This window comes from Panthera pardus, unplaced genomic scaffold (assembly GCF_024362965.1).
Source record: "Panthera pardus isolate Hobbes unplaced genomic scaffold, ASM2436296v1 HiC_scaffold_10, whole genome shotgun sequence".
Taxonomy (NCBI): domain Eukaryota; kingdom Metazoa; phylum Chordata; class Mammalia; order Carnivora; family Felidae; genus Panthera; species Panthera pardus.
The window spans coordinates 318,769-332,141 of record NW_026526655.1 but is presented as its reverse complement, the minus strand read 5'-3'; the positions used below and the strand labels follow the sequence as shown (position 1 = coordinate 332,141).

Genomic DNA, 13,373 nt, shown 5'->3' with positions numbered 1-13,373 from the left:
CCAGACAAGCACGACCCTGCCCAGCACAGGCAAGTGTGGCCCTGGGCGCTGCCGCTGCGCAGGACCCTTGAGGCCACCGGCAGGTGCTGCCCAGGCTCCTCTCGTCACCTCTTACAATGTAGTGGTCACCCAGATACCACACCTCGGCCGCAGTCCCTCTGGAGGGGGGCCCCCGCTGCACTGCCCTCAGCCCCGATTCTCTTCGCGCCCTCAGACCACTCACAGCAGCTTACGACGGGCCAGCACGCAGGTGCACAGGGCCCAGCGGCGGCTGCCAGCAACGCCGGGCAGGGATCCCGAAGGCCCGGCCGGGGCTGGCCCGCCAGGACCGCCTCTCCCTCACGCCCACGGCTGCTAAGGAGACGACTGCCCGGCAGGACGTTCCCCAAATCATTTTTATTAGTTCCTAGAAAAGATTCAGGAGCGTTTCAGCGGACTGCCGTTTCAATGAAACCGCGTGGATGCAGTCCCTCTGGAAGAGAAAACAGTAATTTACCGGGATCTCGGGGTAAAAGCGGGCGGAGGAAGCCTGCCCCGGGGGCACTGCGCGCACGGGGGCACTGCGCGCACGGGGTCTCCGCGCCCCGTCACCTCACGACGGGCTGGCCTGCGGCTGCCGGCGCTGGTCCACGCATGCGCACGGCGTCGGGTCGTCCACCTCCCCAGCAGCTCCGCCCCGAGGGGCCACCGACGAGGGGCGCTGCGCGCCTACTTCCACAGCTCCCCCAGCGGCCTCTGCATGACGGCCCGGATGGTGTCCACGGAGAGGGCGTGGATCTCCTTGTGGACATCTTCGATGCTTTTGGAGGCGTCGACCATCTGTTCCCACAGGGGAGGCAGGGAGAGAGAGGACGGTTAATGCTTCTCGCCGTTCTCGCTGCGCGCGGGGACTCCAGGCGGGGCTGGGCTCCGGAGGGGCACCCCACGCCGCCGGGGTCCTTCACCCTCCCGTCTGACCTCTGGTCGTGGCTCAGGAAGGTGGGCTTTGCTCGTGTCCTGAGGACCAAGGCGTCCCGCACTCCTGCCGTGGCCCCGACACAGGAGAAACACCCAGTCCTGCTCCCCATCAGCCCCCTCCCCTCGCCTCCCCACCCCGACCAGTCCAGCTCAGAGCACGCGCAGGGATTGCAGGGCCCGCCCGGCCGCAGCCCTGCCCGGTCGCTGCTCGGAACTCCGGCAAGTTCTGCAAGAAGTCAGGCCTGGGGAGACGGTTTTGTCCTGACACAGCCGGGCTCCTGGGAGCACAGACCCACTCAGCTGTGGAACGATTTCGTGAGGTCTGGTTGCAGGAGTCGGAATGACCTCCTACACAGCCCGAGAGCCCACACCGGTGACACCCTCCTGAAGGCCTTCTAGACTGCATTCTGCACCCTGTATGCCAGGTGTGAACTGGCATACGGGCATGTCTCACACACGTATGAGCTCGCACACGGGTGTACCCCCCCATACATGTAAACACACACAGGTGTACCACACATGTATAAACACACATGGGAAAACCACACACATGTGTACCACACACACACACACACACACACACACACCTGTATATAAACTCACACATGGCATATCACACAGAAACTTCTACATCTCTAGTCCTCTGAGGGCCTGGGAACAGACACAGCACAGCACCAACAAGCGCCCTGGGTCCCTGGACACGGATCTAGAAATACCTTTTGCCACAAAAAGCAACCAGGGAAACCTGGGGAGGCAACCGATTCTAGAGCTGGGCTGGAAAAATACAGGACAAATCCAGAAAATGTTCACGTGCTGGGGAGCAGAAGTGTAACAGGAGCCGTGGGGACGGGGGTCCCGTGGGCCAGACCTCGGCGAACAGACTGTTGGTGGTAAAGCAGGAAAACACGGGTCTGTTCAGATACAGACGTAGAGGTGAACTGAAAACCTGATGAGCGATGAGACTCTTTGGTGGTTTTGAAGAATCTCATCACAAAACACGCATTAGTTACAGACAGAGAGTCCCCTCGCAGTGGGGCCCAGCAAGCACCCTGGAGGTGAACGTCACCGGTACGCGCACAGCGGGACATCGCTCAGCCGAAGGGCGGAAGGAGCTCCCGCCGTATGCAGGGACACAGGTGAGCCCAGGGGGTGGCAGGCTAAGTGAAGTAAGCCAGAGACAGACACCGTATGATTTCACGTGTACGTGGAATCTAAACAAACAAACAAAAAGCAGGAAGAGACGCATAAATGCAAAGATCGCACTGGTGGTTGCCAGAGGGGAAGGGGTGGGGGGGTGCAGGGGAGAGGGAAGGCCAGGCTTCCGGTTACGGGGTGGAGTCATGACGTGGAAGGCCCAGCCTGGGGACCACAGCCAGTGGCACATGCGGGTCCCGTCACTGTGGTGCACACTAACCTTAACAGTGTGTGTCAGCTACACTTCAGTATAAATACCCGACAAAGCAAGCATCACCAGAAATGGGACAAGCCGAAATCCCACATGACATGGCAGGGTGCACTGGGAAGCCGACAGCCCGCTAATGCTACCCTGCCAGAGACGCACGACCTGAATCCGGTCGTGGGCAAACAGGAGAGGCCATCTGAGACTCACTACCACAACTGCTGTGAAACTTCCGAAGTGTCAGAGTCATGAAAGTCACAGGCTAAGGCCAGGCACGTGACTGTACATGGAGTCATTTGTTAAAAAGGACGTGAGTGGGAACCCGAACGGGGGGTAACCCAAATGGGCCTGGGGACCCAATGGCGTTAAGTCCCAAATCTGACAGTACATGGCAGGGGGCAGGTGTTGGGTACAAATTCATTCTCGAATGGTCCTGGGAGAGAGTTTTATATACTATACTTGCAAGTTGTAACTTCTTTTTGTTATTTGCTTAAAAACTTTTCAAAAATAATGCTAAAAACGTTAATTTTCAGATAAACAAAAGCTGAGAATTCTATGCCAGGAGACCCACCCTACAGGGAACATTACAGAATGTTCTTAAGACTAAAGGAAGCGACACAAGATGAAAACTCAGGAGGTCGGGAAGGACAAGGGCACCAGCGCTGGTCGGTAGGAAACGGTTTCCTCTCCACTCACATTCCTGATCGCAGACATTTCTGTCTTATTCCTCGCAGATTTTGCAAAGTGTTCTAAATTCAGAATAACTTAAACCACGCAGAACTGATTGACAAAAGAAAAACAGAAATGGAACAGAACTTTGGAATTTCTGCATACGATATAATCAATCAGTGTAAAAATGGGTTTAAAAGCTCATTGATATTAAACAAACTTAAAGGGATTTTATCTGGAGCTTCCATTTGTAGAAAGAAACACGCTGCTCACACCCCCAGCTCTGACGCAGGCACGTTGAACAGAAATGGAATGGTGTCCCCTGCTTTGCAAAAGTCTGTGTCAAAGACCGATGTTAGTACCGGTTTCGCTAACCAAAAGAAACCAACAAGGATTTTCGCTTTACTGGAAAGGGCGAAAAGGGCGCTCAGCGTTGGTTTTGCAGCAAGGAGGCCCGCTGGGCTCCCTCCCCGGGACGGCCCTCCGCGTCCCCGCGCCCCGCCGCCAGAGCGCTGTGTCTGCGAGTGTCTGGGCTTCACATCCATGGGTTATGGGCGCTCGTTAGCAAGATGGGTCACGAGGGCCTAGGAGAGGTGATTTTCTGGGTCTGGGAACATTCAGAAATGTTCCATATAAACTAACGGTGATCGCTTCTTTGCTTTAAGCCACTTTCCCTTACTGCCAGTCTCACAGGAACGCTGTCCTTGCACAGCAGGAGAAAGCACCCTGACGAGAGAGGCAGAATTCTGTGTGGGGGACGGGATGGGGCCACAGACAGGCAGCTCGAGGGAGCAGCATGAACCAGAGAAGACGGCCGAACTGGGAGCCAAAGCACTGGGAGCCAAAGCGACTCCCTTAGGCCTCCCACAGCACAGCAGGGATGCGGCCCCTCTCAGCAGTGGAGCTTGCTGATGGGAAAGAAAGCCAACATTCTCATTCCCGGGGCAGCCTCTGACCACACAGGGATAAGGGTGGGCCCGGGGAGCAGTGGGGAAGGGGCCGCTCTGGTGTCCATGGGGAGGGGGAAATGGGCCAGGCGAACGGGAGCGGTGCGCTGAGGCGGAGGGAGCAGGGCTGAGGGGCACTACGCCCAGGTAGACAGGGGCTGAGCTGCATGGGTGTGAGCCTGCGGGTGAGAGGAGGACATCCTCACAAGAGGAAAGGAAGAAAGGCCCCTTCCGGGGCTGGAACTGGTGGGACAGGGCTGGGAGGGAGGTAGCAAAGGACTCCCAGGTGTGGAAGCAGAACAGAGGGCCCCGCCCAAACCTGCCAGCTAGGACTTTCGAGATCAGAGGTGGAACAGACACAGCAAGCCAGAGTGCTACTCTGAGGTTACAAGTGGAAGGCGGGGGTGCCCGAGCGGCTCAGTCAGTTGAGGGTCTGACATTTGGCTCCGGCTCAGGTCACGATCTCACGGTTCGTGGGATAGTCTCACTATGAGGCCGGCGCCGACAGTGAGGAGCCTGCTGGGGATGCTGTCTCCCCTTTCTCTCTGCCCCTCCCCTGCTCGTGCTGTCTTTCAAAATAAATAACCTTAGGGGCGCCCGGGTGGCTCGGTCAGGTCAGTTCAGCATTTGACTTCGGCTCAGGTCATGATCTCGCGGTTTGTAGGTTCGAGCCCCACGTCGGGCTCTGTGCTGACAGCTCAGAGCCTAGATAGAGCCTGCTTCGGATTCTGTGTCTCCCTCTCTCTCTGCCTCTCCCCTGAGTGCACTCTCTCCCTCTCAAAAATAAACATTAAAAAACAAAAATTAAAACAAAACCCAGAATAAAAAAAAAAAACAAGGCGAAGCGAGGTGTGACCTGTGGGTGGCATGATGCCAGCAGAGGAGCCCTGACCACACGGGACTGCACTCTGGGAGCTGCCATCTAGTAAACTCTCCCCCACTCACCCGCCAGGCACCAAATTCCCTAGTTGTGCACAACCCACAAAGGGCTGGGGTCTGCTGTGCGCGGAAGCCCTGGAGGAGCCCCAGGCCCGCCAGGCGTCTCGGCTCAGCAGCAGGACTGAGGTGCTTTCTGGCGGCGACACCGGGAGACACCCTCACCTTCCAGTTCAGAGTCTTATCCGCCATCAGCTGATGGAAGCGACGCAGCGCCCGCTCCTGGAAGTTCCCATTCTCATAGCGTTCACGGCCAAACTCTCCCCGGGTGGCGGCCTCTGCCAGCCGTAACTGAAGGAACACCACGAGGTCCGGCTTCGGGAGGCCCACGTCCGGCTGCTTGCACCAGTCCAGGGAAAAATTCTGGCAACAGAGAACCCAACAGTTAGAGAAAGAAGCCACGACGGGGTCGAATTTTTGGTTTCAAAATTCCTAACAAAGGGGGAAAAACAAGCTAATGTGTGTCTGAGACAGCAAAGGGATCTCACTTCAAGTACGGCCCTGAATTGGATTCTGATTCAATCTATGTGTGAAAACACAAGACCAATCAAACAGTTCCCGACAGAACTGGCGACTGAGCACGTGACTGAATGACGGCGTCAGGAAAGGGCTCCTCTTTGTTACGGTGACATTATGTTAGTGAGAAGTTATTTTGGGATGTGAACTGAAATGTTCACCAAGGAGCTAGTGACGTGCCTGGTGGGTCAGCTCAGAGACCAGAGGGTTCTGAGGCAGGTGATGGTGCTGGTGGTTATCGTCTTCTCTGCTGGTGCTCATGTGAACATTTCTAAATAAAAAGCAGAACAAACGGGCAGCATGGTCACTGCCGTTCTCCCCGTAGAACGACAAGTACATGGCACGGGGGGGGGGGGCGGTGGGGAGGAAAATTAATAGAAAACACCCGGACACCCACCATGGAATGGAGGCGCTGATATGCTATCCGAGCAACACAGAGTTCTGACAACAATCTGGGTGCTCTTCCTCCCGATAAAGAGCGACTTAACCCAGCGAAGAGAGGGACCCTAGCAGTCCTAGAAGGCATTTTATGAACACACGGAGTCTGTACCTGCCACGATCACACTGGGGGCCAGGAGACACTCACCTCCTTGGCACTGGTGAAGGCGACACCAGAAAATGCGTATCTGTCAACAACGAGGGTGATGCCTTGGCTCAACTTCTTCTTAATTAATGGCCTAAAAAACAGAGTGCTTCTGAACCACGGTCCCGGCTTCACAGGTCCAGAGAAAATAACTCACCAGTTCAGAAACCCATGCAATGAAGGGATTACTGGGCAGTGATTTGTAACTTTATTCTTGTTCAGAAAAGATCTGGATCTTCGCTTTAAAAAAAATTTTTTTTAACATTTATTTTTGAGACAGAGACAGAGCATGAACGGGGGGGGGGGGGGGGGGGAGGGAGACACAGAACCTGAAACAGGCTCTAGGCTCCGAGCTGTCAGCACAGAGCCCGACGCGGGGCTCAAACTCACGGACCATGAGATCATGACCTGAGCCGAAGTCGGATGCTTAACCGACCGAGCCACCCAGGCGCCCCATGTTTATTTATTTTTGATAGAACACAGAGCGGGGAGAAGAAGAGAGAGAGGGAGACACAGAATCCGAAGCAGGCTCCAGGCTCTGAGCTGTCAGCACAGAGCCTGACACGGGGCTTGAACCCATAGACCATGAGATCATGACCTGAGCCGAAGTTGGTCGCCCAACCGACTGAGCCACCCAGGCACTCCTGGATCTTCTCTTTAGAAGATGCCACAGGAGCATTCCCGGCAAAGCCCAACGTAGAAAAGACAAGTCCACTAAAGCACCACAGATACAAGTGACAAAGACGGATGAGCAGAGGGAGGCTTGGGGCTGTCTGGGTGGGGGTGCAGAGGGGCCAGGCTGCCCTGCTGAAAAGAAGCAGAACCCAGGAGGGCAAAGGAGCAGATGAGACCAGGAGGAGATACGATGACGCTTGCGGCCTCGAGCCTGAAGGATGGGACGAGGATGCACAGGTGGCCAAGGGTGTCCCCGACCGGGTGATGGCTAGTCAGCCCCCAGCCCTGAGATCTCAGGTAGACAGGCACAGAAGGGAGTAGAAAATGGCTAAATTGCTATTTAGGGAAGTAAAAGAAATCCCTAATTTCCAGGAATGAATTCCTGCATGGAGTGGGAAGGTGCCCCTGGAGGACTGGTGGGTTTTGGCAGAGACGGGGAAGGAAGTGCAGGGTGCTGCCCCCATTCTGTGAGGGCAGTGCCACCCAGTCTGTGCCCCCGGACTGTACAGAAGCCAGAAGACAAGTATCTCTGGGAACCAGCAATTGAGTCAATTAAGCAGAGCAAAAAGGTGGACAATCAAAGGGCTGGAGGAAATCAGCAGTTTCTTCACAGAAGTGCTTCAGAACAGCCCAGGTTAACCGGGCACTCATTCGCAGGCCTGCCTGTCCAGCTGTACTCGATCCTCACCTGGATCTACAAGAGGGGCCACCATGGCCACGATGCTGATGAGGCAGCTGTGGCTGAGAGGGGCTGCGTGGGACCAAGGTCACACAACTGGTGGGCAATGGTGCCAGATGTGAACCTGGCATCTGACCGGTCACCCGAGGACTTTCGCATGTGACTGAGCAAATGGTAGTGGCTGGAATGACCTGAAGGAGGAGTGGTGCCACATGCAGACCTGTGTGCCAGGGACAAGATCACTCGCTAGGAAGTGGAGTCAGCATTGTTTTTCATTTCTAAGTGGACTTATTTTTCTACAAAGCCACAAAAAGCAAAGTCAGACCAATTATGTCCATGAATTCCAGATGTAGTAAAGATTATAAAAATGATCTCACTTTCTTCTAATACTTGGAGTGGGAAGACCTTTCCAAATAAGACACAGGGGATCCAGAAGAAAGCAGCGTAGGCTTGCTCATAAGGGGGGACAGTGCAAAGCCGTCAGCAGGCATCTAGCTGCATCTACTGTGGAGCAGCCTTTCTGAAAAGCTCCCCAGAGCCACAGGGAAGTCAGAACTCTGCAGGCCAGAATTAGGAAGCAAGTTAGGAGGTGGTCTGTATGGGAGGATCCCATTTATTTATGTTACAAAACAAAACAAGCCCAACAACACAGGTGTATGTAAATGGAAACAAAAGCACCTAAAAGCATACCCCACAGGCACTGTGTAAAAGTTACATGTTGAGGGAAGAGGCTGAGTAAGAGGAGGCAAAACAAAAGGGGCGGGGAGAAGGTAAACTGTGAACTTCAGTTACTAATGTGTCAACAGCAGTTCACTCGCTGTAACAAGTTAACTCGCTGATCTAACCAATAACATGAGAAATGGAGGAGGGGGTAGGGACAGGTGTATGGAGGAACTCTGACCTTTTCACCAGCTTTTCTGTATACCTAAACCTACCCTAAATAATGTCCATTAATAACAGAAAGGTGGCAGGGCAGGAGGAAGGAAAAGCACTAATCAGTGCTCTTTGGGAACTATGGAGCTCTAAGACCTCGGGTCACGGGGGACGAGCCTGACACTTTTAAAAGTGTCATTACTGGCGTTCCTGCCAACACCCTTCAGAATCAAGAGCTGCCGTTCACCCAGGCTCAAGAAGGAAGCAGCACACCAGGAAGGGACGGCACAAAGGTTGTTTTTACACTTGCTCCCAGCGGTTCGCGGAGAAAAGCAGGTGCACCGAGTGATCTTCCACCTCGCTCTTCTTTTCCAAGTAGGAACTCAGAAGTTTGCCAATTTCAGTTGATCTTTCTAAAAAAAGAGAAGAGGGGGTGACACAAAAGTGAGGACAGACTCTCCACCTGAAGTAGAATATAGCTGGGGCTGAGCTTCCGGTCCCACACTCAGGTCGAACTTTGTTTTATGGTACCACGTGTGTACACAGGTTCACACCTCCCCCTGAAGCCAAAGGAGCTTCCCTGAGACAGGGCAGCAGCGTGCACACACGATGGGACGAAAGATGCTTTAAGAAAAGGAAATGAGGGCACAAAGTAGTTATCTCGAAAGAACTATTCATAAGATTTGCAGACTGATTAGAACGGTATTCAAAAAAGCATTTTACCCTCATTTCCTTACCCATTTCGTAGGCCTTAAGGTGTTTTTGGATAACGTAAGCACTGACGAAATTTTCGTAAGCACTTTGGAGATCAAAAGTTTTACTTTACAAACTAAAAATATCCCATACCGCCCCCCCCCCCCCCCCCCCCCGGGAGCAAACAGCTATCCAGAAAACCAAAAGCAGACACTGGGGTACGGACACTGCTTGGGGTGACAGATCGGGTCGTCACCTCGCGACACCAGTCTCCTGAGTGTACGACCACGTCACGACCCCGCTTTAGAGAGTGCCGCCGGGTCGTACGTCCACTACAGACCCACGGAGCCGCACAAACACCAGACCGAGCGGGACCGCGCACCGTCCGCCCCGCCGGCGCCACACCCACCCGGGAAGCGAAGCAGCTCGGCACGGTGGCCCGAGGCGCACAGCGTGGCCACCAGCTTGCGGCTCTGCGTGCTCTTTCCCGCGCGATCCACGCCCTCCAGCACGATGAGGGCTCCGCGCCGGCCCGCCATCGCGGCGCCTTCCCGCCACCCGCCGCGGTCCCGGGCCGCCCCGCCTTTCAGAGCGCCCATTGGCGGGCGTCCGCGGCGCGCGCTGTGATTGGCTGAAAGGGGCGCGGTCGCAGTGCGCGCTGGGAAGAACCGCTAGCCGCGGCGCGTGGCGGGCCCGGCTGAAATATCTGCGTCAGCGGAGCGCCGCCCGCGCGCGCTCTGGGATTGACTAAGGTGGGCCGTCTTCATTGCCGCACGCTGGGATTGGCTGCTGGCCCAGGGGTGGGGCGAAGGCTCTCTGGTCGGACACTGCCCCTTCCGGCGGAGTCCCAGTCTCCGGGCCCGGGCTGCGGCCGCTGTGGCCCGGGGCTGCGGGCCGTGCCTCGGGTGGACGGACTGAGCTGTCCCGTGGCGGCCGTGTAGTTCCGCGACAGTCGCGGGGAAGCGGTGGCGTTGTCGCTGTTCCTGAGGCCCGGGGTGCGCTTCAGAAGACACAGGCGGGCTCTCGGGAGAGGGACGGGGGCAGCTGTTCCGCCGCCTTGTGCCCGACTCCTGCCGTGGAGCGACGGCAAGTGGGGGGGGGGGGGGGGGTAGCTTCAGGGTGGAGAGGAGCTCCTGGAGTCCGGAAAGCGCCCTCTCCTGTGTGCTGATGTCATGTTAGGGACACCCGGGCCGTTTGGGGTGCTTCAGGTGAGACTGTGCTGCTGCGGAGTCCGCCGGCCTCGCCTGGTGAGGGCGCTGTACCACCGTCGGGATCCCGCCCTCGCCACCTGCTCGCTTCCCGGGGGCCCTGCCCAGGTGCCGTCACATGGGGAGCAGGACACACAAGCTCGGGTGGTAATCAGCTGGGGGCCACGTTTCCCGGAATAGCCTCCATAACTGGATTAGAGATTGCGGATCGGAGGCAGTTGCAGGTAGAATTTTCCAGCGAGCCTCCTGGAGCACAGGCTTCCCTGCTGCAGCCCAGGAGACTGCCGAGGCTTCCCGCACCACCCACGTCCTCGGTCGCGATCTCCCTGACTTTTCCCCCCAGGTCTTAGGGTTTGTACAAGACCCTGATGCCGCTCTTACCCAAGACACCTGGAATAACTTTATGTTTCCCCAACTGACCTTTGCCTGATTTGGTTTTCGGTTCTGGAAAAGGTGATAGATTATATCATCATTCCAAATAGTTTGCCTCATTCCTCGATGTCGATCTTCAGCGTATGACTTCCAACGCTGCTGTAATCAGAGATGACACGCACACTCTGAGGCAGAAGTTTTAAAAGCTGGTGTGTGGTTCATCCATCCCCTCTTTGCGCCCCGGTGTGAAAAGGGTTTTTGCATGGTTATGACTCTTTGTTCGTGCTGATCCCAGAGAGAAGGCCTGCAGCCCCTGCAGCTGATGGCACGGCAGGAGTTAAGCCAGCGGGATTCCCTGTCCCTGATCCTGGGATCCCTTGTTACTGCAGCATGGCCTAGGAGGAGCTCACTGATACAAAGGCTGGTGCTTAATGTTCGGGGTGGGGAAGTAACATCCATTTGTTTGGTGTCTCCTGTTCTAAAATGTCCATCTTCTTGCCTTCGAAAGTGTGAAAAGGATTAGAGTGGGGATGAGAACCTTCGCAGGGTCGGCAGGGCCCAGGGTAGCCTTGTGCCACGTCTGCAGGATGAGCTCACCAGGCTGCCGGGGAGGAACGTGAATGCAGGGACTTCCTGGCTGCCGGTGGAAATGGAGGAGCCTGGCCGTTGAGGGTCTTGGGTGCTGGGTGCTGGTGGGGATGCCCTTTTGACTGCAGAAACGGCTAACCTGGCACAAGCACGGTGATGTTAAGATGCAGCAAACAGTTGTGCTTCCATCGCTAAGGACATGTCACACCTCAAATATCAGGATGACTAACTGCCCCTGTCAGAATCCCAACCTCACTGTGGCTTAAATCACCAGGATATTTCATTATCTCATATAACTCCAAGTTCAGAGTTAGGCAGCTGAGAGAGAACGGCTTCCTTTGCTAGGTGATGTTGAAGGTCAGGTCCACATTTTAGTTCTACTTTTCCCTCATGGTCACAGGGTGACTTCCGCCTCTTCTTGCATCCGGTGCTGATCTCATAGCCCTGCGGTGGGCAGAGGAGCACCATTGGCTCTGGACATCGGTCTCCTTTCTGCTCTGCCACGGTGGGGGAGTCAGGTCTCAGGCCTGATTTTCAGCATGGTCTGTCTTGAAGCAGTGAGTCCTCTTCCCCAGACCACGGAGGCCTTGTAGGTGGGCACAGGACATCCACTTCATGGACGACGTTATGCACTTCCGGGTCTAAGTGTGCTTGGAGACAGAGGTGAAATAAAATGGGTTGTAAGTTGAGAGTTGGTGACACTGGCTGATGGGCACACAGAGCTTCTTAGGTCCTCTCTACTCTTAATGTGTTTGCGATTGTCCATTAAAAAACAAAAAGACTTGGGGTGCCCGGCTGGCTCACAGCTCGTGGAGTGTGCGACTTGATCTCAGGGTTGTGAGTTCGAGCCCTACATTGGGTGTAGAGGTTACTTAAAAATAAAATCTTAAAAAAAAAAAATCACTAAAACCCTTTTACTGTTGCCTCTCAGGTGTGTTGTACCTTCCACCTCGCAGGATTGTGTCAGACACTGGTGCTGTGGAGCAAAGATCCTCTCACTGTGTTAGCTTGGCTACCATATCGAAACACCACAGACCGGGAGGCTCAGATGGCACCAGTCTTTCTACCACAGGTGTGGAGAGAGATCTCTGGCGTCTCTTCCTCCTCTTAATTACTTTTCCAAATACAGTCACACTGTGGGCTAGGATTCATCCTATGAGTTTGGGGGGATATTCAGTCCATAGCACTCACCTACTTCCAGAAGACTGCTGGGCACATCAGTGCCTTACCAGACTCTTTTTCCCAGCCCCACTTGCAGTTAGGTGTGGCCAAGTAACTGCCAATTAAACGTGAGTAGGGGGGGCACCTGGGTGGCTCAGTTGGTTAAGCGTCTGATTTTGGCCCAGGTCGTGAGCTCACGGTTCGTGAGTGTTGTCAACAAGAGCCTGCTTCAGATCCTTGGTCCCTCTCTCTCTGCCTCCCCCCCAAATAAACATTTAAAAAATAAATAAATGTGAGTAGATACGGTGTGTGCTCCTTGAGACAGCAAACAGTACTCTCCCTTTGCCCACTGCTCCCTCTTGTTGCAACCCAGCCTTGCCTTTGCTGCTGATGACGAAGCTCCCTGGGGGACACACCATGCTTGGAGGAATCTGGGCCCCTGAGTGACCCCAGGGAGCATGGTTGCCACATCCTGGACTCTACATTGGGACTGTTACAGAAGAAATAAAATTCTGTCTTTTCCAAGCCACTGGATCTTGGTTGGGTTTCTTTATGTCAGAGTAGCTTACTCTTCCCCAAAATGCCCCCCAGCTGTTTCTCGATTAGGGGACATTTTTTTTTTCAACGTTTTTTTTTTTATTTATTTTTGGGACAGAGAGAGACAGAGCATGAACGGGGGAGGGTCAGAGAGAGAGGGAGACACAATCGGAAGCAGGCTCCAGGCTCCGAGCCATCAGCCCAGAGCCTGACGCGGGGCTCGAACTCACGGACCGCGAGATCGTGACCTGGCTGAAGTCGGACGCTTAACCGACTGCGCCACCCAGGCGCCCCTCGATTAGGGGACATTTTGATGGTCACAACTTGGGAAAGTGCTATCTAGTGAGTAGAAGCCAGGGATGCTGTTAAGCATCCTACAGGGCACAGCACAGCCCCCCTCCCCACCCCCACCTCCACAGCAAAGAGTTTTCTGGCCCAAGGTGTCAACAGTGCTGAGATTGAGAAACCTGCTCTTAAGTACGTTGCAGTAACAGTAGACAGTAAGGGAGTCATCTCTGATAGTTTCTAAAACAGGGTCTCTGTAAGAGAATTCATCAGCTTTGTCACGTGAACGAAAGAA

General features: G+C 54.9%; 1 protein-coding gene and 1 long non-coding RNA gene across 2 annotated transcripts; one reads left to right on the top strand and one right to left on the bottom strand.

Moving 5' to 3' along the window:
* Positions 1 to 377: 377 nt before the first annotated feature.
* On the bottom strand, positions 378 to 9,515 carry DTYMK (deoxythymidylate kinase). The gene is made up of 5 exons (XM_019445287.2): positions 9,337 to 9,515; positions 8,539 to 8,647; positions 6,011 to 6,101; positions 5,074 to 5,271; positions 378 to 819 (listed from the first exon to the last, which is right to left on the bottom strand). The coding sequence occupies exons 1-5, from the start codon at positions 9,464 to 9,466 to the stop codon at positions 709 to 711; spliced, it is 639 nt and encodes a 212-aa protein (XP_019300832.1). The 5' UTR covers positions 9,467 to 9,515; the 3' UTR covers positions 378 to 708.
* Positions 816 to 3,254, top strand: LOC109264779 (uncharacterized). The gene is made up of 2 exons (XR_002078859.2): positions 816 to 2,093; positions 2,890 to 3,254. It is a non-coding gene; the product is annotated as an uncharacterized LOC109264779 (long non-coding RNA).
* Positions 9,516 to 13,373: the final 3,858 nt, after the last annotated feature.